The following is a 23,716-nucleotide window of genomic DNA, read 5'->3' on the forward strand; positions in this document are numbered from 1 at the left end:
ATTCGAAAATGGAATGGAGTATCACATTTGCATGAATGGCGTTAAGTAAAATTAATTTCAAATTATTCGTTACATTACCTACTCGTACATACTCGTCAACAAAGTTAACAAACATTTTGAAATGTAATTCCGCAAACAACGGTGCACATCAAACAAATCTCAGTGGGAATAATGTTCTGTTTGCGGACGCATATCCGCATCGAGACAATGGCATTGCCTATGCAAGCAATGGAAACATAGCATCCTATTACGGGGCATCTTAGACTTTGCTACGTCCGTGACACGTTAAAACTACCCCGATGGTAATGCTCTTCGGCCGGGCGGGATACAATCGATACCACGTCACCTGTTTTCCTAGCTGATGCTTTTTTTCGTGGCAAAGTATTTTCAGAGAAACCCAGTTCACGTACAGACGATATATACACGTAAGATATATGTGTACGTATCCACGGCTCTCGGATTTGCAGTTGAACGAAATGCTTACTTTGGCAGAGACGTAAATCTATGACTCGTTGAACTGGATCAAAGAGCCTTTAACATAATCATAGGGGGGTTTAACGGCGCAGTAATATTTACTGTGTCCTTTGAGCTACTTGATCCACGGTAATTTCGCAAACGGAGCAATTTTTGAGGCGGTAATCCCCGAACGAAGAACGTAAGTGACTACTCAGATTTTGCCAAAGGGATCCCAAATATTAGGTAAACTAATGAATCGGTTCGATAATTTTAGGTGTACACTCTTTTTAGTGTTACTCTTCAGTCGAAAAAATATGTAATACCCTTTCTATCTGAAATCTTTTTAATGAATCTAATGTTTATGAACAATCAACATTGTTCTTGAAAAATTATATTTTTTCGTCTTTATTACATTTATCGCATCAATACATTTTTTTTTGCGTATAGGTTACCATTTTTTAGAACAGAATGATACATGAATTGCAAACTTGTGTTTATCAGGGGATATGTTTTGCATTCACACAGGGCTCTTCACTGGCTTCACAACAAAAACGTCATTTTCGATTTTCCCTGTGGCACTCGATGTCATTTTCATAAGATAGATAGTTTTCAAGTGAATGTCACTGCATGTTCAACAGGCTAGCAGTTGGAATTTTTGGGACTAAAAAATTCACTATAATTTTTCTAAAGTTACCATATTTTTCTAAAAATAGAAACGACTGAATTTTGCAATACTTTGTACGATTATTGACGGATATGAGAGTACTATAATATATTTTTAGTATGGTTTTATTACATATTAATAATCTCGAATGTATGACACATCCTCGTCTGAGTTTCATGGGTCATAATTGATTCAGACATTAATGAAATGAAAATGGCTCTCTCGCTTAGCGAGGTTTCAGCTGCACGAACGTAAGGCTGAAATATAACCGCATGACTGATGAAATTTGAATGCAGGTTTAATGTTGGAACTCCTAAGAGAACGCGGTCTTTTGAGCAGTTGTCGACCATTGAAAATCAGTCACCTCATTCAGCGCTGCTGGTGTGCTGTGACGTAGCTCATGAGAAGTCAATAACCTGGTACCTGGATAATATATCATATCAAATATCCATTAATCGATGATTTCATAGCATATTTAATGACAGTCACGTGATAAAAATGATTATAGGAAGACTAAAAAGTTATCCTTATAATTTGGTTGATGTTTACATAAGTTTATCTGTCATTATCTCTTTGTTTATTACTTATTACCACACAATGTGAATGATGATTTTTTATATTATTTTATCATAATCCAGCAATTTTTTATACATAATTTGCATAGTTTAAATATTAAATTCTATAAATGTCATTTTCATCTTCATTAAGACTATATTTTCTCATCAATACATGAAGAAGGAAGAAAACTCAACACTCGATCTGAGCTTCATTGGAAACAGTTAAAATCCCTTGTCATCGTACAGTCGATATCTCCATGCAGACATCTCTAAGCCGATTTCACAGGAATAAATTCCCATAATTGAAGGTCTCATTAGTAATTGAAAGCGTCGGCTTAAAATCATAGTATATATATATACGTTATGGTGTAATTAAATGGCACTCTATTAATGCTTGTTTACTTCATAAAGGTATGGCTCTTCGTGTAGTTACAAATTTATCATCAAAATGCAGTTTAATTTTTTATTTTCTTCCATGCATTATATCCCTCATTCAGAACTGGCACCGGCAGAATTAATATTCGTGCATTTTACCATTATTCTGGAACCACTGTAAAATAGTTGAGCTCGTAGAAGTTATACGCATATAATTAACAATCTCGTGTAATGAATTCCGCGTAATAAACGCTCTGATTCCTTCGCCCTAGGAAATCACGAAGAGTTTGCGTCGCTATAGTTCACAGAGCTGAATACAATCGCTTTATTTCAGCTTGACTAAATTTCTCGCTTCCAACTCACTCACTCATTTGCCAGACAGTTATGTTTACGCGCGGTGGAACTCACGGAACTTAACTAAATTAACTAGTTAACGAATAGATTATACACACGACATTTAACTGGTAACTTCGCGGGAAGCAGACAGACTTACAGTTTTCCATTGGGTAACTACAAAGTAGCCTGGAGTACGTCTCTTCGAATGTGGGGTTATACTCTGTTCCATATAATGCAATAAGCCTAGATGGGGGATGATCACTTGCGAGTTTGAAACAGAGAACTTATCCTACACTAAGAATGGTAATAGTGGCTTTTTAATATTTCTAATTTCTGTACTTCGCATACACAATAAAAATGTGAATATTTATATTTCGATCCATATTGTACTGCATATTCATCACAGATATTTTTCCTGCATAAAAATTATTCGGCAGAATTTTCCTTTCTGTATTTCAAACTGAATTTACGAGTTTGAAAAGTTAAAAGGCACGAGGAACTGTTCGAAATTCAATGAACATTTGTGGTGCTTCACATAGAGATGCAGGAAGAATATACTTGCCAATGTACGTCTTGGTAATAAAAAAGACAAATATCTTCTTCAAAAGTAGCAAAGTTCGTCTACAAAGAATTTGTAGTCGTAAGAGATTTTCCAAAGCTATCCTTGCGTTCTACAAGATAAAGTTCAAAGTTACTGGTACTTTGACTTTGCGATGAAATCCCGGAAAGTTTCTCTCAAAAGAATACCCCGTGAATCAACAAGATTGGCCTTTTAGTGTCAGAATGCTTAGAGTGAAACAGAAACTGCAACGAATAATGTCAAGCAATCCTTGACTGGGATAAATGAGACATTAAACCCCAGAATGGCTGAAGTTTCCCTGTTCGTGAATTTTGATTTAATATTGTTCAAAAATTCACGATAACGTTCATATTTTATTTGCAATAAATATATCCATTGTAGCATCATTATATTTTTAATCAAAGATAATCTTCCAGAGTTGAATTTGTACATTGATGCATGAATTGCTCAAAATCTAATACATACTTTGAAGCTCGTAGAATTCGCAAAATGTACGAATCGTGAACAGAATGAAAGGATCGGCAGCTGTGTATGAATCACTGTTAGTCCGTTCCACTCAAGCAAGGATTACCAGGACGAAGGAAAGAGACAGACAGAGATTGTAACGAAATGGACAGACAAGTGGTGATGAGGATCCAGTAATAAATGGCCGATAACCTATTGACCCGAATAGAACGGATGATATCGATTAGTCACCGCGCATGTTTGTCCCCGCAGCAGTCAAACGCAACCCTTTGCCTCCACTGTCCTCTCCTGCAACAGTTAGTGCCCATCTCTCCCTTCGCTTCAATCTTTCTAATAGTTTAGCTGCCTTTGTTCTAGAGGATTCTGTGTGCAAACTTCGCGTACCCTGTTTCCCTTTTTTCTTTGTACCCTTACCGCGGAGACTTCGGTCAACCATACCACGCTCTTTTTCGTATAGTCTGGCAACGAAATTGGATTTATGGCTTTATTTTCCCCCTTCGTGGACAATATCCACCACAGATTGCTCGACATAGAGCGCAACTCTCCGTATTATAGTAAAATAATAGACCCCTCGCGTCCCTTTCATGCCATCCACGACTTTCTTCCACGTGGAAAATGGAAGAGGCTCAGGAAACACCAACCGAAAGTCTAATACACTTTGATGTTAGTGAAACAGTCCCTCCAAAAAAACTAGGCGATTATAATTTATTAGTACTTTTTGTGACAATTGCAGTACTAGAACATTTTAGATATCCGAAACCATAAGAATGGAGGACAGTTTTAAACGCACGTTTGTTGTATGCAAGTCTTTTTACAGAATTTTGTAAATGTACAATTCTATTTTTTGATTCATTTAGAAATTAATCTCAATGATTTTAAAGTGTTCTGACAGAAACTGCAGTTTCTCTGAGATGAGAGTTATCGATTCACTTCATTATTCAAATGAAGTAGAAGTCTGGGTTTTGCTTCATTATTTAAACGAGTGGTAGAGGTAAAAGTGCACGTTTTACTTCATTATTTAATCAACGCGAAAATCAAAACGTATCTAATCCATTTTCCTTGGAATTTCTGAAAATATGGAATATATTCCGAGTCACTGTCCTACCCTCTGTATCGAAACATTTGTCACATGGATTTATGAACTTGACGGTTCTCGTATGACGAAGGATTTAGCTGGTTGCCACCCTATTGTCGTATTTCTTAGGGCGCAGAGTGGTTCGCACCCCTAAGGAAGATGATCCTAGTCATCCAATCAAACGAAAACAAAAAAGTACATGAATCTGTACACACGTAGAGAAGGAAACCGAACAAATACTGAACTAATAAGTTAGGAACCCTTTGAATTTACTAGAAATCAAATATTCGTTTCACAAAATGGGATATCCAATTTCATGAATGAAGGCAACATTTTTCGAATGAAATTTTACACAGTAGATAAATTGAGTAGACTTATTTCATTTGAAACGAATAATAGGAATTAGGTGAGCAGAAAAGATGTATTAGATTGAATTAAATGGGTAGAATTGTGTCAGTTATATTCAGTTAGAGATGAAGAGTGATTAAAAATGTTTCGCACAGCTCGACAAAACTCTACAGAGAAAATAATTAAACTCGAATAAATTGACCGTCCCATCAAAGCTAGTAGGACTGCTTTAAAGTCGATTAAGCATCGATTTCGCTTTTTATTGAACCAACGTAAAAGCCCTGAAAATTGCTTTCTGTACAATATCGGTGCAAAACATCCAGGTAATTAAACACGAGATAAAAAGAAGTACCACGGAACAAAAATTACCTGACAAATGCATAAAATTGTTTATCTCGGTAGCAATAAAAGTAATTTTACAGTCGAATGCGCGAATTGAAATTTATATAATGATATTTACCAATGAATGATATTTATAAATTGCGGATATTATATTTGTAATTAAATTTGTTCCTTAAATATAGGAACATTTCCGAATAAATCAGAAGAAATTAATAAATTTCGTGTAACAGATTTCTTAACATAATTAAATATTACATATATCTACGGTATTCAGAAATCGAATATTTATCGATTGTTTCACGATTCATATAATTCGATAGCACTCTGTCGGGCAATATGAAAACTCAAGCAAACTATTTCCCGCGTTCTCTCAGTCACCTGTTGCGTTTGACATTTCTGTGTCGTGTGTAGATTTATTGATTTGTTATAAGTGTTGTGCATTTTCAGTGAGTGCATTAAAACTTCAATGAAATTTTACCTTATTTTCCTCATTCAGACGTAAGTTCTGTTATTCATATTTTTGAAAATATATTTCTTGTCACTCATTTAAATATTCTAACCTCAAATGCCCACGCACCGGTAAATCTGACGTTCACTGTTTGCATGTGACAATTGTATGTAACACATATGAAAATATTTATATTGTTAGGAAACATTTAGAATCGAATATTTTACCAATGTGTATATTTATAAAATTACATGTAGTAAATATAATATACCGATAATGTTACTTTAATGCTATTATGATATTCGTTTTTACAGGTAATTTGTTAAAATTGATTACAATAATGATTCTCACATCTCTCTAAGGGAAATTAGATTATTGTTTAGTATATAAACAAAGTAAAAATGTCAGATTACCTTTCTACTGAGCTTACAGCAACTTGCGGTGCACTTGGTTATTATGATGGACATAAATATCACTTAGATAAATATTGTTTAGGTGAGACCTGAATATTAAATGAATTAAAATAATTTTTAAGAATATTATTAAAGTTGATTTTTTTATTATAGATGTTATAAAAGATTTAATTAAATATTTAAGAAGGGATGATGATAGTCATACTGTACGACAGTTTCTTGGTCAAACTAAGATACTTCAAACTGATCTTATTAAAATTTTCATTGATCATAGTGATAAACTTGAACTTTGGGATGTACTATTGAGGCAAGTAATAGGCAATTAATTTTTTTTTGTAAGAATATTAATATCACAAGGAAGTACCTTCTTTACTTTATGTATGGATATTTTATAAGAATTCTAGGCAATCTGGTTTTATTTTAATAATAGTATCCTTATATTTATTTAACTAGGTTGATTATAAATCTGACCAGTCCAGTTTTGTTACTTTACAATGAACAAATACCTACAGATAAAATGCAACACAGCATATATCAGAAGCTTATCTTTTATACACAAGAATATAAGGTAGCATTCATTGATGATCGCATATGGACAACGCTAAGCAATCGTTTAAGTAAAATTCTTAAACTTGTACGTTTATGGTTCAACTTATGTATGAACGATGTCTGCGAAAGATTTATTTCTTTATAATCTCACTTATGTAGGATACTATGGAAAGAGGAGAAGAAAAAGAAATGATGATTGAGAGAATCCTTATTTTTATTAGAAATGTGTTACAAGTACCACCGGATGAAAATGAAAATCGTGTTGATAATGATGTTACTGTCCATGATGAGGTATGACAGTAGATGTAATGCCTTGGAGTTTACATTTAAATATTATATTTTTATCTTTATTTAGGTTTTATTTGCACTGAATGCTTCAGGGGTTGTTGATTTATTACTATTTATTGCTAGTAATCAAAGTGAGAAACAGTACCACTTACAAGTATTAGAGGTATGTGAATTATAAGAATATAATAAATATATTTTATTATCAACACCAGTTGGCAGTGTTAATTGTTTAGGCGAACTTATATTGCATTTTATGTATATCAAAAACTATTATTATTTATAATTTTTAATATGTTAATAGTCTTTGTATATCATACTTATAATTTTTAATATGTTAATAGTCTTTGTATATCATACTAAATATTGTTAGATCGTGTCGCTAATGTTGGGCGATCAAAGTCCAAGTCAGTTAGCAACTTCAGGTTTACAACGTAGCACTACCGAGAAAGAAAAAGATGAGGCAGTACTCTTAGCTGCTCGACAGAAAGAGAAGCTAGAAAAAATGGAGAAAATAAGAAAATATGCTGGTGCTAGGTGAGGTTTATTATTTTTCGCATGTATTTCTTTTTAACATTTTTTTCTGCTGCATTCTCCTTATTTCTATTAAAAATACCTTTCACACCTTGTCCAAGTAATAAAAATACCACGAATTTTGAAAAAATATTGTTGTTAATAATTGCTAGATTCTTGCAGAAATTTACTTCGCGATTTGTAGTCTTAGTAATTATAGAAAGAAATTAATAAAAAACAATGTTTCTGTTAGCAAGATTCGTAAAATACTTATAAAATATTTCCATTTTTATGTTTCGGTTATATCCATATATTCATCTACAATAGAACAACCCTATTTTTACGCACACAGTTTTATTTAAAATTCTGTTACGCAATGCCGTGTTTAATCGAATATAATATTTTTATTCGTATTGTTGATATTTTTATTAATGATACTTTACTTTATGATGCATACCGTTTGTGAGGTGTATTTAAGTAAATACTCGTGGTTTTGTAATTTTTATAATACATCATTGTCATACACGTCATTTCATATCAATTATCCGTTGAATATGTATGTGCTTGCTTTTGATATATCGCACAACATGAACACGCCGGGCAAACAAGTAATTTGCATTTTAATATACAAATGTAAATGTGAATGCGTACGCGTAAAAGGAGAAAGAAATGGTTGTACGGTACATATCCTTACGGAAGCAACAACAATGTATGCAGCTCTTGGTGGCTGCGTTAGATGCGTAATGAATGTGACCTGGATTTTAAGTAAGTGCACGCACAACCCCAGTAAAGAGGAGCTTTCATCCACTTGTACCCAAAGAACGCGTGTTTCATTCTTGTGTCATGCATTATTCGAATTTTTTTGTTACACGCCGCTACTTTCAGCGAAAAGCTTTTTGTATCTTGAGAGAGGATCAAAAGCACTAAAAAGATCGACCTTTTTGTGCCCGCCTCGCGAACCAGTCGATAAACAACTCGATTGGAAAACGATAGCGGGCCAGAAACCAATCCGAGATTTTAAATGCAATGTTTGACAAACCAAAGAGTAGAAAGAATTCATCGTAAAAGGATGAATTCAATTATTTTTGAAATTTTATTTAATTTCTGCTTTCGTTAACATGACGATTGTAGTTTATAAAAATAATGGAAAATTATAAGATAAAATATTTAGATATTTTTTCGTGGCATTGTTTAAATAGAAATATAAAAATAAATATGACATCTAAAAATTTGTAGTATTGCAAGATTTAATAGTTTGTAGTTACGTATGAATATTTTTTCAATTTATTATTGAATTGGTGTATTTAGAAGAAAAAAGGCAGCTGTTTAACGATAATATAAACGTGCCGATGAAAACGTGTTTCTCGCGTTGAAAAATGCAGGGGAAGAAAATACGTTCTCGTCGTTTAGTAAACTGTCTGCTAGTGACATCCTCCTTCTATTCCATTGATTGGATTTTCAGAAGTCATGGATGAAATTGGATTTGAATGATCAGTTCTTTTTCAATTACTGACAAGCACACTCTTATGCATGTTGATTTGTGTACATTGTATATTAGAATAGCGATTTGGATCTTTCAATCTTCAGAGTGAAATCATCATGAAAAATTGATTGAATAGAAAATTATGTTTGCAATTTCTTTTTTCATAGGGTAGACCGAGGCAAATCGGATCAGTTCAGATTTAACAGTGAAAAACTAATAGTTAAAATTGGGAATCTACATTTTTTTATAGATTTCTTATTAATAAATATTCAGCTTCAATATCAGTAACAAAAATGATTAAAAAACTTAACATTCATGTTGTAAGTAAAAAACTGAAAAGTGAGAAATATCTGATTTCCCCAAAAACTGGAGGTGAATTGGTCTCGGTATACCCTATATTTATCCTTGATGTGTATAAGATGTGTACAAAATGTCTCAAATATTTAAAATAAGTTAGTGAAAACTCTAAGAGTTAATTTATTTGTTAATTAAAAACAAATATTCGTTATCCATAATATTATCCCAACAAAGTTGATATTATTCTAAGTGAAATCACGTATAAAATGTTAATCATTGAATGATCGACACAAACGTAAACGTAAATATAAATTCTTCAATATCGCATTTAGACATTCCCATTTCGGTGGCACATACGTCGTCCAGAATATGAAGGCTATCGGGGAGAATCAGCTGTTGTGTCATAAGCCGTTCCAGAAGATCGAAGCGTTGAATTTCGGCAGAACTAAGGTAAATCATCGGAAATCGTATAACTTCCGTGTCATTTCGAAACTGCGCGAGCATTCTGTATGAATGAAGGAAACCAAGTGTCAGGCCAGAAAACGATCCATTCAATTAATCCTTGGCTTCCAGCGGTGGACCTCGTTAATGAGTAAGTGGAAACGAGGCTGGCTGGATTTGAATGAAAATACGGCTGTTAATTAGGGCTATTCTCGCGTAATTAGAACTGGCTCCTTGCTTAATGGTGCTGAAGCATTTAAAACTGGGTCACCACTCTTTTCGCGAACGTTCCTCCTCCTTTTCTTCTTTCGCCTCCTATGCTGCGCTCGGCAACGAAAGGAGATCCTTTTCTCCCTTATACTGTTATTACCCCGTCTTCTCCGCGGAACATCCGCATTCGAGCACAGAGAAACTTTTTGCCTTGGCTAGATTCTACATAGCTCGTTTCATTATGAACTGTCATAAATCCAGTAGGTCACATGCCTGTCGGCTAGCCGAATTGAAGTGATTACTGACTCTCGTCATATCTTTTATGAAATTCCACCCGCCTCGCCCTGTTGACCCTTTTGTTTCCCCCTGAGCCTTTCCACGGAATCGTCCTATAAAAAATAAAACCGGTCCCCTTTATAGCCGCGTTGTAATATGCTGGATATTTATCCAACTCTGTTACAAGGAGTTTTTACGAGTATTTTTCGTGATACTGGCATCGTCGTTTTCTTCTCTCGCTTTCTTTTAAAATTCTTCCAACCCCTCGCTTTACGATTTGAAGTGAGAGTTGTTTTATTGTTAGTAATCCGCTGGATGAAAAAAGAATCGTATGTCCATTGGAAGCCTTCTAGATATTAAATATTTATCATAGAAGAGTTTTACGTTTTATTTGTTAGAAACTGTATTATATTTGTGCTTATTAAATTCAACGTGAAAACTGTATTGTTATTAAAATAGAGATTCTATTTTTTTCTATAAATTTACATCCACGTTGGTTGCATAATTGATATTCGTGAATTCCAATTTGAAATTTTTCTGTTAAAACGTGTTACTTTGTTTCATTGCGATACAGACAAGGTACGCGACACCAAAAAATAAACGTCCCATGTCCGATCCGAAGGGTGAACGTACGTCTACCCTCAGCGTGAGACTATTCCTGAAAGAATTCTGTGTAGAATTTTTGAACGCCGCTTACAACCCCGTAATGAAATACGCAAGGTCGTGTATCGTGGCGAATCAAAGCGAACACTCGGAAACGATTTGCTATCTCTGGACATTGCGTTTCTTCATGGAGTTCAATCGTCATTACAAGTTCGAAGTGAAATATGTAAGGTAAGTCGACACAACTCTTCTGTTTTCTGATAGAAAAAAGGTACATCGTCGTTGAATAGCTTCTGAAAAGGGCGAAGGGGGTTGGTTCCAGAACTCGTTTTATGCATCGTGGCTCATTTTACATTCTTGTCTGACATTATTCTTTAACTAATTTCAATATTCCGTAAAATTATATTTCCATTTTTTATGAAGATACAGTGTGTACGTATATGTTTATGTTAATTTCTGTTTCAAATTTTAATTAATACTCTTTAAATAGATTTTCTCAAGTATTAGCATAAATCTCCTGTTAGTTACAAAGATTAACAGTATACGAATCATTCTTCCACTGTTTAAATTTTTAACAAAATTATGCTTCAGTCTTTGATAAAAAACCTGCATGAAGACATACAATTAAATTTTCGTTCTAACTTCTGGATTGAATCATTTAATACAAGTTTGATTAATACACTACGAATTAATTTTCCTTTCTCACGACGATGCAACAACTATTCGCAGCGAGACAATATCGACGGAAATGTTTCATTTCACGCAAAGACAAATGGAACAATATCAGGAGATGATGCTCATGGATAGAAAGAAGATACCACTTTGGTCCCGTAGATTACATGTTGCATTAAAGGCATATAAGGTGAGAAACACGATCATGGATATCCACTTTGACGCGATTTGCGAAAGGAAATACGTTTTTCCCTTATTTTAGGAACTTCTGCACACCTTGATGGCAATGGATCAAAGCGCGGATCGTGGCGTTAGAGAATCCAGCAAAGTCATTAAGAGTAACGTATTCTATGTTCCGGAATATCGGGAAACAATTCTTACTCAGTTCCTGTCCTTCGACGAGGTTAAAATGTCACGGTTCGTATAAAAATACAATTGGTAAAAAGGAAATGTCATGTTTAACCCGCCCGACTTACATATAAAAAATTACATTGTGCTACAAAGAATTATTATTTGACCCTGGCGAAATCGTTAAATTCAAAGAGAAGAAAAGTAATTGCATTGACAAGCGTATTAAAACAGGGTAAGATGATAACGACTTCAATACATTATACGTGTGCTTCGAGGAACACGAAAGTTTGGTTATAAAAGTTCTTTAATCAGCGCTAGAGTTGAAAGGCCACTAATTAATAAGAATCGGTTCTCTGATTAAACAGCCAAGTTTTTCGTGAACTTCGCGGGCGTCATTACGGTGCTTGCATTAGCACAACTTGTCATTAATCAAAGATGCAACTTGTAGTAATTAAAATTGTGCGGCAGTCACACTTCGGTAGAAGTGATTAATGTCTTTCACTCTTTTGTAGTGGAAGGGTAACAAAAATTGATGAGAAGTTCCGAAGGAATGGTGGCTGGTCCGTGGACTCTTGGGCTACTATACATTAAACAAATGATTTTGCCTCGCTAAAAAATCCATTGTTTTATTTTGTAGTTATAATTTGTCGTCTGCCACTCTTATTGCTAATGCCTGCATAACACGATATTTTTGAAAGAGAAAAGAATATAATAAACATCGGTCTTTAATAATGGAAGTAAATATCTTCAAAACTTTCCTCCTATTTTTACCAGAAAATATATCTATTTTTCAAATAGAATAAATTTCAAAAATTTTGTTATTATACATGCTGTGATTTATTGATTCAAGTAGTACCTACAATCCAGGCTACCACTTATGACGGGAGTGTGGTCTCTTTTATTAAGCCAATATCTGTTTTAAATATCGAAATATTTACAAGATATTTCGGATTGCATTCAAGAGTATATAATATTTTGCATGTAAATATTAGTCCGCGTGTCGGAGAAATTTGTTCGTTGCGCGGATAAAAGCGGAAAACGGAAAAAAATCTGTTTACCAAAAGTTTTATCCCGCGCAGAGACAGATTGATTCACTTCCAAATCAATCGGGTCGAACTATGAGGCAGCTACTACTCCTGCACCCACTTCTCTGCTTCTTTAATGCTCTTTCTCCTCCTCTCGCGTTCTCCCCTAGCTATTGTCTGGTTCTTTCTCGCCTGCTTCTTCTTCTTCTTCTTTTGCGCTTCTTGGTGGAATAAACAACTTTTATCGACCTTCCGGCTGGCGAAATGGGAAAAGGCGACGGGCGTTCAAGTTTCCGTGAGTTTGACGGGTTTTGCCGGGATTTCCACCACGGAAATGCAAGGCCGGCCCGCCTTACCGCGATATCGTCGCTACTGTGATGCCCTGGCGACAGTGATGAAAACAAGACTTGACAGGCGCACTGAACTTCGTTCGTAATGTTACCACTTTGAAACTTTACGTATGGCAGTGCTGTATTAATTCGGCAACGAGTGCTCCTCGGATTTAGCTAATGTTTTAGAAGTGCAGAATTTAAAAAAAAAAATGATTCTTACATTGGTGGCAAATCTACGTCTATTAGTTTAGCTGGCGTTTGTAGGAAAATTGTCTGGTTCAATATTAATGTCGTATGTATGAATTATTATCAGAGTAATGTATTTTTATTACATTCTTTTTTTTATTTTTGTTAAACTTAGAACTCGTATGTACCACCGATAAATTTTCGAGTTTTTCAATAATCGAGAGTACAAGTGTAATAGCATAATGTAATTTAATTGGTCTATTAAGGAAGCTTCTCCAAATTTTAAGTAACATTGAATATACACGAGAATTTTACCTTTATAGTCAATACTTGGTTGATCTGATTACAACGGTACACATCTTTTTGAAGATGTTGAGTATTTATTGCGGCAGAAGCAACCGCAGCGTATTAGTGCAAAAGAAGGCGCACAAACACAAGAGATCCGGCAAAAAAAGTAAGGGTCAATTTGTTACGATCAGTGACAAATGAGAGTAGATTTTTTTACATTGGATTCGAATAGAAACTGTGCAGAAGGAACAGCCTCCGCCACGAACCATGGAGGAACGCTGGGATGAGGTCAGCCCCCAGTTGTCAGTTGTAATGCGAGAAGGGGCGATACCGGAAGTCGTGCCATTCGACGCAGCGTCGGACGTACCGATCGAGGATCAAAAGTAAGTCGAAATCGTTGCAGCAAGTTCTCGACAGACTTGATAAATGAAACGCGAGGTACATGAATCTTCTCGCGTGTCTATACTTTGTTCGTTGTTCTCCTATTTTCAGAGTGGAGGCTATGAAGAAAATTCAGAAGCTGTTGCGGACGAAGTTTCTCGAACAAGCTATTGGTTTGATTCGCGCGTCAAGGTAAGGCTGTTGCATACTTCTTTTCAATAATCAATTCTTCTCACTCGACGAATACTTTCACGTCGACGTTGATGAGCGTAAAGATTGTGCGCTATTTATTTATAAAATCCGTTCTGACTACGACACGTTTACCGTGCGAGTAGCATAGTCAACGTTTAACATTCTCTTTTGTACTACAGCTCGTTTGTAATGGTAGTTGCCAGATAAAAGCGTGCCTTTGCCTTTTGCAGTGTCGTATTTCCTTTTCATATCGAACCCCTTGCATAAATTAGTGGAAGTGTGGTAAACGTTCGGTTAGTTAGATGGAATTTAATAAAACGCATGTTTGTCTCTTTGCGTCCTGAAAATGTGTTAAAGCACCGTTTTTTGATGAAATGGTACTATGAACTAAATATGATTGTTATATTCATAGAAGTTTAATATTGATGGAAATATTATATAATTAATATTAATATAGTTGTATATATTGTTCTCTGATGGTTTTAAAAAATATGTATTTAGAACAAAGATAACACTGAAAGATAAGTTTCATATTTACTTAATCTCTTGTGAAATTAATTTTTCATATTCCTTTATTTATAAATGCACAATGTGAATGTGACGTGAATAACTTAAACCTTCATTTCGTACTTGCCTTATTATTTATGATTTTAAACCGTGAAATGATTTCTTCATTCATTTACTGACCCTTGTCTCTTTTGTGGTCGAGTCGTGCACGCTTCGATGATAAAAGGTGCGCAGTTCAGAGTAAATGCGGTACTAGATGGATGGTTTGTGGAGGCTTTGTTTTGCCAAACAATGAAACATATTTCAATGAAACTAGAAAGTGAACAGACAGTCGATCCATTGTTACACGGTATCTGCAATGTACCAGAAAAGTGTGTTCGCATTAGTTTCCCGTATAGAAAATCGTTACTATAAACTTGCTGACATTGCAAACGAAGTAACATTCTTACTGCCTCTACAAAGATCTATTCTGTAGCCTAATTCGTTTCGAACAAAGATACGAGATTTAATTTTACACGAGTCAGAGTTGCAATAAAAGCTTTATTTTCGTGCGAAAGCTAATTTTTAGAATTGCAGAAAACTTAAGAAGAAGATTCTTTTGAAATCTTGAAATATTTTATATTTCTATTAATTTTCAATTCAGTATATATAATTCGATAGTTCGATATTTTACTTTATGAAACTATTTTTATTTTTGATATGAAATTATTAATATAACCGAAAGACCATGAAAATAATTCAGTTCTTTTATAACAGTTACTAACATTACGAATATTCTATTTATACAATAGGATGTACAATTATGATTTCATAATAGGATTTCTGATATGTATATATCTACACGAAATAATTTAGCATTCCCGAGTGGTCTAGCACAATAATTAATTTTAATACGATTTGTCGGTCTATCCGTTAGTTTCCAAAGTAATTAATTCATGTAGTAATGCAAGGTCCATAATTAACCTTTCACCTTTAAGAAATGTAAATAAACTATGGATGTGGCGTAAATGCAGATGCGTAGGAATTAATATACACGAAATAGAATCCTACGATTTACCAGAATCTAAGTAAAATAATTCTCAATGCATCAATTCCAGTGAATCTCTGTTTACTTTGTGTTTTAAATAATTAAGTTTCCTGACAACATTGCTACATTCACTTATTCATATCCAATCGATAGGGCATCAAATATTTAAGAAAACCATATCAATAGGGATGAACGTATAGCAGGAATATAAAGTAATCGTCGATTCATACAAGGAGTTTTGATACACGTCAGCGTTCCCGTTTCATTCATTTATCTGAATGAACACGGACAATCGATAAAGGCAGCGTAACCAAGCAATCGGGTACCGGCTACGAATAAAATATTAACGATGACATTTCCGGTTGCGCGAGCGCGTCGGAGTTGAACATTCGGAAGTGAAAGCTCTCGTTAGCGGGGGGCCGCTCATTTAGGTGTACTGTTTGGCATCACGTTATTCAAGGGCAGTCCATTCTGCCGAAACGTTTCAGCGTCGGGCTTCCGACGTTCGTTTTCTCTGATGCTCCAGAGCCAATTAATTGACCAACAGCGAAATGTTTGCGCTTCTGACGGTATTTGCATTACATTAAAACCGAAAGGCATGCTTCGTTCTTGTAACGCGACGTATATACTCGTTAATTCATCTCGGCGTGTTCCGGAACGCCGCCGCTGCCGCTGTGCGTTCCATCCCTTTGAACCGTTCCACCGTTAAATATACCGGCGAGTCTAGTTCCTCTGTCAAGTTGTTTCTCCATTCTGCCTCATCGATCCTTCTAGCCGGTAGCCTTAATCGTCACTTCAATGGTTTCGCAAGTGACTGGCAGGGGTATTCTTTCGAGATGAACCCGTCGATGTGAAAACAATTTCTTTGTACTCGCTTCGCTGTCAAAGGATTTACCTTGCATAGCCAGTTAAAACGATTATACTGGGAGTGGCAAATACATTCAATTGCACGGTGTAATTGCTCATAAGGGGGGGCGTTGATTTGCTCGTGGGATCCTTGAAGTCAGATCGTCTCTATTTATCCTTGAAAAATCTGTGTATTCGTCGTATATTTCGTATCATAGGAATCTTTTAATTAACATTCTATAGGGACAATTCGAATGTTGAATTTAAACGTTTTATTTGGGTATTAAAAATTGAGATTGTTTCGAATCACCCAGTCTGAACTGTACATTGTGTACATATAATTATAGATGGACACTTTCTCGTAATTGCATGTTTCAGCAATCTTGTTTCTTCTAGACTAAATTTACATTTTGTTAGATAGCGCAATTAAGTGTAGAAAGAGTACAACAAGAAATACGTAGGATTATTTGTCTCGGGACCTAATGAGCTCTGGTTAACGTTGGCACTCAGCTGAGAAGTGCTGCAACGAAATAGATGAAACAAAAAAAGAGCGATTTCGTCCAGGACAGTCTTTGTCGTAAAGCTTGGTGGGGTTATAGCTACTCCCGCAGATTTTTCTTTAGGCAGTATCCTCATCACAGTGCTTCCAAGGGGTACTTTAGGAGATTGTTCGTAATATTCCGGCGTCCATTTCATGGGGTAAGCTTCGCCGTGGCCGATACACAATGGAAGCATCAGCTTCTTGCCGACCTTGTGCATATAACAGGATAAAAGGAGCGGGAAGATTGTTGACTGCGCCGCGTATGGAGGATATTAATAACACATCTGCGGTAATATAGTACGTAATATTGCGATAGACAATGTCACGTATTAAATATCCTGCTCCTCGAATTTCCTTTCGTTGCATGTATAACATGCAGTTTACCCTTGCGAACGAGAGGATAAAGGACGAGAGAGGGGGGGGGGGGGGGGAGAGAACTTTCTGGTGATCGCGTTTCGTTTGCTTGGCAAATACTCTCATCGCTTGAATACTGGCTCAAACCCTCTAATTTTCTACTTACACTGTCTGCATCCGTGCTACGAGCAAAAGCGTGCTGACTTCGGCCAAGGCTTGAATAACTCAAAGTCACGGGATAATTAAGGAGAAGAAGCGCAGCTTTCACTTCCTTTTTGAGTTAAACGAGGAGTGTAGGCTCTTGATCAAGAGTGTCTTACTCCTGCTTGAAAAATTGCCGTTTCTGCGGGGTTAAAACTCGAGATCTATTCACTTAATTTAAAGGTAAGTGGAGATCGCTAATTACAGTTTAACATAAAATAGTCTGTAATGGCTAACCCTTCTCTTAAATTCGTTTCTTTATGTTTTCTTCGATGGGAATAAAAAACAGATCGATCTCTCTGAAAATCTCTTCAAAAGATTTGGTGGAATTGAATAAAAATCGTAGTTAGAACTGAATTGAATTAGAATTGCAACAAATTTCAGTAATCTCAGGAAGAACTAAAATTACTTCTCTTATTTTCTCAATCAAGGAACGTCCTATCGATGATACTGTCTACTTTTAATCAGTCGCTAAGCAAGTGTCTTCAAGCATTCGCTCTCCATTCTCCCTGAAATCAGGTCTCAAACGAAAGAATTTAATTCTACGCTTTCGGAAGATCTGTCGTAGAATCACACCCTTCCGAGTTGAATCACCAATCACAGAACACTGGGCATATTTTCGCACAGTGCTCCTTCGAGTGGACTCATTCCGCTGGAGTCCATTGGACACGCTAATTTAATCCCGACATTCTCGATCGGCGCGATCTGGCCGGACCAATTCAGATCTAATAAGCTGTGCCGCCACCCCCGGATAAAAGATGAACTCTCCTGGATGTCTTACCGAGTGTCAAGGGCGAGAATCGACGCGTCGAAATTATTCGTTCCGTGTCTGGCAAAAGAGCTAGTTCGAGGGTTCGGACAGGGGGAAGTTGGTTGCGGCGCGTCTGAGAGATTCCATTGTCGCGGGACTTCAAATCGAGGGATAATGGGGATTGTATGGTGCTGGATTTCTATTCAGACAGCCACCAGCGGCGGCCCCGCACGAGCCACTTCTTCTGCCCGGGGACAGCACGCACCCTCCCATTACCCTTCGGTCTCTTCGCCTACGTCTTCGCCCTCCTGCCATCCGCTTATTGGATTCTTCCTCCGACCTAGGTGTTTCGCACTTTTTCTCCGAAACTTCGGCGAATAGACCTTTCTGACCCGCGGACCTGGAAAACTCTATATGCGCCTTGTTCCCTGCATGATGGGAACCAATCTTGCTTCGGTATATGTGGTATATTATTTCGTGAAATACGTTCTTGCGTTCGTGAATAAACTACGGATGCGCTTTGTGCCGTATTTGATGCTACGAAACACGGCGGAGCTTGTTATTCGAAATATTTCGAGTTGAATTTTTGCTGAAGAATTATATTTGAGCGTTTATTTGTTACAATTTAGTTTCAATTGTGTTCTATTCTTTTCGCAATTGGATTGAATAGTTGATATTATGAGATAATTTTCTGGTGATATTGATTTTTAGAAATGTATTTTGCTTGTGCTTTTGCAGCAGTCGTTTAGAATTTAATACAGTGATACATTTATTCATCGTTCTTCTGTGAATGTTCAGAATTGTGTATAATTTCGACCAATTCGTGCCGTCGATTATTTGCTGGGATTTGGAGACATCGCAAGTTTATTGCAACGTTATTAGAGAAACTAGAACTTGAATATTTGTAAAACCGAGTTCATCTAGCAACCGAAGATCCTCTGTATGTACGTAACGTCGTCTCTGTGTTCAATCACGTTTCTCTGTCCTGGCCGCTCTCTTTGAAGATCTCCACCTTTCAGAATATTTCTACGTGCAGCAGTTTTTTAATGAAAATTCAAGGCGGACGGCGACTTCCTGAAAAGCTGGCCCGCCATCTAGCAGTGTTAGGAATCCTCCGCCATTAACTACACTCTTTTTCATGAGTGCTACGCCAAGGTGAAGACGTGATTTTTACCTTTGTCCTCTGGTCACGTACATCGACTTTCGCCTTTCCTTGATGCTTTTGGACTCTCACAGGGAATAAAAGTTTCGCGAAACGAGCCGGTTCACTCCGGATCTTATGAAATTGCAAAAGGTTTTACGGAAGGACAACGTTCACACCGACCAATCAATATCTTTGTGTCCCTTTTTCCCAATGTAGGTTACAATGGCGAATTATATTCGGAAGGTTCCCTTTTTATTCTCTAACTGCTCCGCAACTTCGGGCTGTTAGCAATCAAAATACAAAAATGCATCTATCGCTTAATATATTTGTCAATTACTGATTTTCTCTACTGCGAAGTGATATCTCAAATATTTTTTCCTATATTCCATATTTTCTCTAATCTTACACAATAGACAATCCAAAACTGAATCACTCGATTAACTTGTCTGACTAAAAACTGTACACTTCTACTTTCAACACACTCTCACCTGTCCTTCAGTTTCATCATCCCAATCATCACTTCACACAAATCAAACTTAAAACAATACTAATTTTACATTATTCCCAATATTTACCTTCACACTCAAAATTATTCAATTCAGTCACAATTAATAAATCACAATTACACTCTCATTTCTCATCGAACAGTGTAATCTCGCTGGAGGTTGCACTCACGTGCTAACTTCACCACGATGTACAAATTTGCCAAATGCCCAAGCGGACACATTGTAAAGGACAATTGAAAAACAAGAGAAGAACTTCACTTCGAAACAACTCAATAACACCATACCGGCTACATCATTCCTCGATTACAGTTGTCCCTCGCAATTTCCCCTCGCAAGCCTGATCGCATTAGGTAGAACAGATGAAAAGTATTAGCATGTCTTTTTCGTAAATTACGGAAATTAAGTTTCGCATTAGATTTGCATTAGGGGCATCGATGAGGAACGGGGTCGGTTCCCTCGCCCCCCACCCTCCCGTAGGAGACCCAACGCGACGTCGGAAATAAATTCGATGAAATTCAAGTGGATTGAGAAGCAGCTGTACCCTCGGCTCTTCGAAGAATCTTTCTCCTCGTGCGCTTTCTACCCATTTTCCCCGTACGCGGAGGATGCGACTTCGCCTTCGCCTTCCACCTTTGGATATTCCGGTACAGCGTGTAGCGCCCGGTGATCACGGCAGTCGAGCGAAGGTGGATGGAAGAATGGAGGGTCGGGCGTGAACACTTGACGCAAGCAGCCGGATGTTGGCGTAGATCGTGGCGAGACTCTCGTGCCCAAGGGAGCCTTCCACGAGACCCATTGAGATTGCCACTCTCGGACCTCTCTTTCCGCCCCTCCCTTCAGGCGTTCGCTGGCTCGCGCGGTGCATCGGTCTTTCTTGTCGTATTATGGATACGTGTGCCACTCGAGACAACGAAACGCATCATTAACCGTGGAGTCCCGTATTATCACTCTAATCTTGTTCCCCGGCACGTGACCCAGTTTTTCAAGCACGATTTCAATGGGACACTCGCGCGCGCCCCGAATTGCTGAATATTCTCGCTCTATCTCCTGTATCCGAGGCGCTGCCGAGTGATTACTCGGCTCCCGTGGCGTTACAACGATTTAATATCTGCTACTTTGCATTCTTCTTTCATTCACGATTGTCGTTGAAACGTTTGAATTAAGGTTTCATTCTCTTTAAGTTTATTTATTAATGGAGGTGTTGGTAAGATGTTTTTTTTTTCTTTGAATAGTAGTTTGAACAGCGGGTTCGATGGGCGTTTAAGTTTATAATATTGATTGCGTAATGAAATAGTAATAAACAGTCGCGAGTTTAACGTAATAAATTGTGAAAAGGGAAAAAGGAAATCTCTGGCGTAGTCATCAGAAAACCAGACCCGGTGTCAGATACTTTTTGTCATATTGAAATAGTTCTCGAATGTCCGTGCTTCCAATGAAAGCAGTATTTGCATGTCCCTCATGCATATTTAAATTTTATTCATTACGATACTAATTAAATTTTAATTGCTCGCGATCCCGCCGATAGGAAACCCTTCTGTGCTCTTTCCTCTTTTTCGTGACATGCCGTATTGTTAATTATCGATGCACAATCTCTTGGACAGTGTAAAATTAACGCGAGCGGAATGATCAATTTTACTTTGCCGAGTCGTGACGATCATTTTCATCGTAATATTTCATGCAACATACCAATTAGTATTATAATTAACACATCAACATTCTATTTTTCGCGAATTTTATATTGCCACGATTTAATGTTTCCATTAATTGAACACATTTAATACACTTAAAGTGCACCTAATTAAACATGTTCGCTATATTCGAATTCCAATATACTGAATATATTCAAATAAATTTTATTTGCATGAACTATCAGACAATCAAAATCATTTCATAATCATTTTGTTGGTTTAACATTCAGCCTCAGAACGCTCGAGAAGAAAGTCCACTAAAACATACAATAATGCATTTTCAGAGAGGTTTGGCCGGAGAACGATTGCTTCGGAAGGGCGGACATTACATCGGAGGAAGAGTTCCTGGCGCTGCGAGAAATCTTCTTCGCTGATCTGGGCGGTGAGTACCTTTTAACTTACTGGCGTGGAACGAGCATTTTACGAATCAAAGGTAATTCGCATAGGGAACGCGAGCCCCGTCCTTTTTCCACGTTAAATCTCCGAATAATTTGTGGCGCATCGCATTACGCGCCCATTTCCTTAAACACTGAACGGTTTTAGTCACGGCAAATCGGCGGTCCAAAAGGATCCGTAATCCCCTGGTTAACGCGGCGGCCGTCTCGAAGATCGTTTAAATTATATTCTGGAAAATATCGTGGTAACGAGATTCTCGGAAACGAGACGACATATATTTGCAATCTCCGGTAGGCAGCCCGAGATAAAGTTAAAACTTCCTACTTTCAAAGCACTGGTCGTTACTACTTTTTCCCGCTTCTCGTTCTCGCCGCCTAACCATCTCCTTCCCCGTCCCCGCCCATGGGGATTGCCTGCGCAACTTGGATTTATCGAGAAAATTATATTCACTGTACACACAGCGCCGGTGAGAAACTCCTGGACGCTACTTTTGGCGACGCGCGATTATGAAGTGGAAACTCCCTTATTAAATGGAAACCCGAAAGTAATAAGCCGGCTAATTTAATACGCGGGAATTTCGTGATTAACTGGCTGGAGTATATTAGTTTAAAGATCGAGTTACCGTGGGCCGGTCGCGAAACATTTAAAAGGTCTGCCCCCGCCGGCCGTGACAGCGAATTTTTATTCAAGGCCTGTGTCGGAAATGTGTTTTAAACTTTGTGAACGAGCTATCGTGAATGTGAGTAACGTGTAATATACATGTTTTTGAATATAAATATTTATTTAGAGAGCGGGCAAATTTATTTTGTTTCTGTTATGTGAAACCGAATGCTCGGAATGTCTTTACAAGATATCGAAAAGTGCCGTGAAGAGTTTGAAAAGTGTTGAGAATTAGGAAAATCATGTCGACCGAGAAATAAATTTCTGGTTTCCGCATGAACTTGTCATTTCCCTCTCGCACTCGTCGTCGCATGATTTTACGACCGCTAGACCAGTGGTAGTCATTTCCTCGTCGCCATAATTTTTTCATCCGGCGGGCACATCTTTCCACGCACGATAGTATATTTCCTCGTGGATACTTCGCAGACGGCACTCCATAATGAATCGTCATGGTGAATTACCGTAGAAGCTGCAGCTCGCGGGTACTCCGGGAAATTAAATATGTAATGGCGTTCGTTTATTTACGCGGCGCGTTGAAAATTTCACCGTAATCAGTACGCGCCCACGATAAAAAGCGTCTATCCGATATTCATTCTGACTTTCCCTTTCGCCCTCCACCACTCGTTCCATCCAGGTTGCTTAAATTTCCGTAAAAATAAATTAACACGCGGCCCAAAACGTTTCTCCCGAGGAGAGATCTAAAGAGAGGAAAAACTTATAAACACGTAATTTCGCTTAAGGGGAATTCCCCCGGGAGCGGTTTGTAATAACTGGCACGTACATCATGACACAAATTTAATTAAACACTACGTCGGTATTCATTTCGCGCTTCTAATTTATGTATGAATAACTACGGTGTGTATATACGTGTATATAGGAGGGTGGGGGGGGAGACGAGATTTCATGACGTTCCGGCTTCCGGTATGTATTTATCTATGTTTATTAACGGCTT

The 23,716-nt window shown here is 37.2% G+C and overlaps 1 protein-coding gene across 1 annotated transcript in view; it reads left to right on the plus strand.

Moving 5' to 3' along the window:
• Window positions 1–5,551: 5,551 nt before the first annotated feature.
• Window positions 5,552–23,716, plus strand: part of timeout (circadian regulator timeout) — a 205,058-nt gene continuing 186,893 nt past the window's right edge. The window contains exons 1-15 of the mRNA XM_031978551.2: window positions 5,552–5,696; window positions 5,961–6,141; window positions 6,213–6,366; window positions 6,513–6,693; window positions 6,768–6,899; window positions 6,964–7,059; window positions 7,267–7,430; window positions 9,519–9,636; window positions 10,688–10,947; window positions 11,446–11,578; window positions 11,651–11,805; window positions 13,606–13,736; window positions 13,803–13,953; window positions 14,063–14,143; window positions 21,993–22,090. Coding sequence (XP_031834411.1) covers window positions 6,048–6,141; window positions 6,213–6,366; window positions 6,513–6,693; window positions 6,768–6,899; window positions 6,964–7,059; window positions 7,267–7,430; window positions 9,519–9,636; window positions 10,688–10,947; window positions 11,446–11,578; window positions 11,651–11,805; window positions 13,606–13,736; window positions 13,803–13,953; window positions 14,063–14,143; window positions 21,993–22,090 — 1,948 coding nt within the window. The 5' untranslated portion in view covers window positions 5,552–5,696; window positions 5,961–6,047. The remainder of the gene's footprint in view (window positions 5,697–5,960; window positions 6,142–6,212; window positions 6,367–6,512; window positions 6,694–6,767; window positions 6,900–6,963; window positions 7,060–7,266; window positions 7,431–9,518; window positions 9,637–10,687; window positions 10,948–11,445; window positions 11,579–11,650; window positions 11,806–13,605; window positions 13,737–13,802; window positions 13,954–14,062; window positions 14,144–21,992; window positions 22,091–23,716) is intronic.

Source organism: Nomia melanderi, chromosome 9, assembly GCF_051020985.1.
Source record: "Nomia melanderi isolate GNS246 chromosome 9, iyNomMela1, whole genome shotgun sequence".
NCBI lineage: Eukaryota > Metazoa > Arthropoda > Insecta > Hymenoptera > Halictidae > Nomia > Nomia melanderi.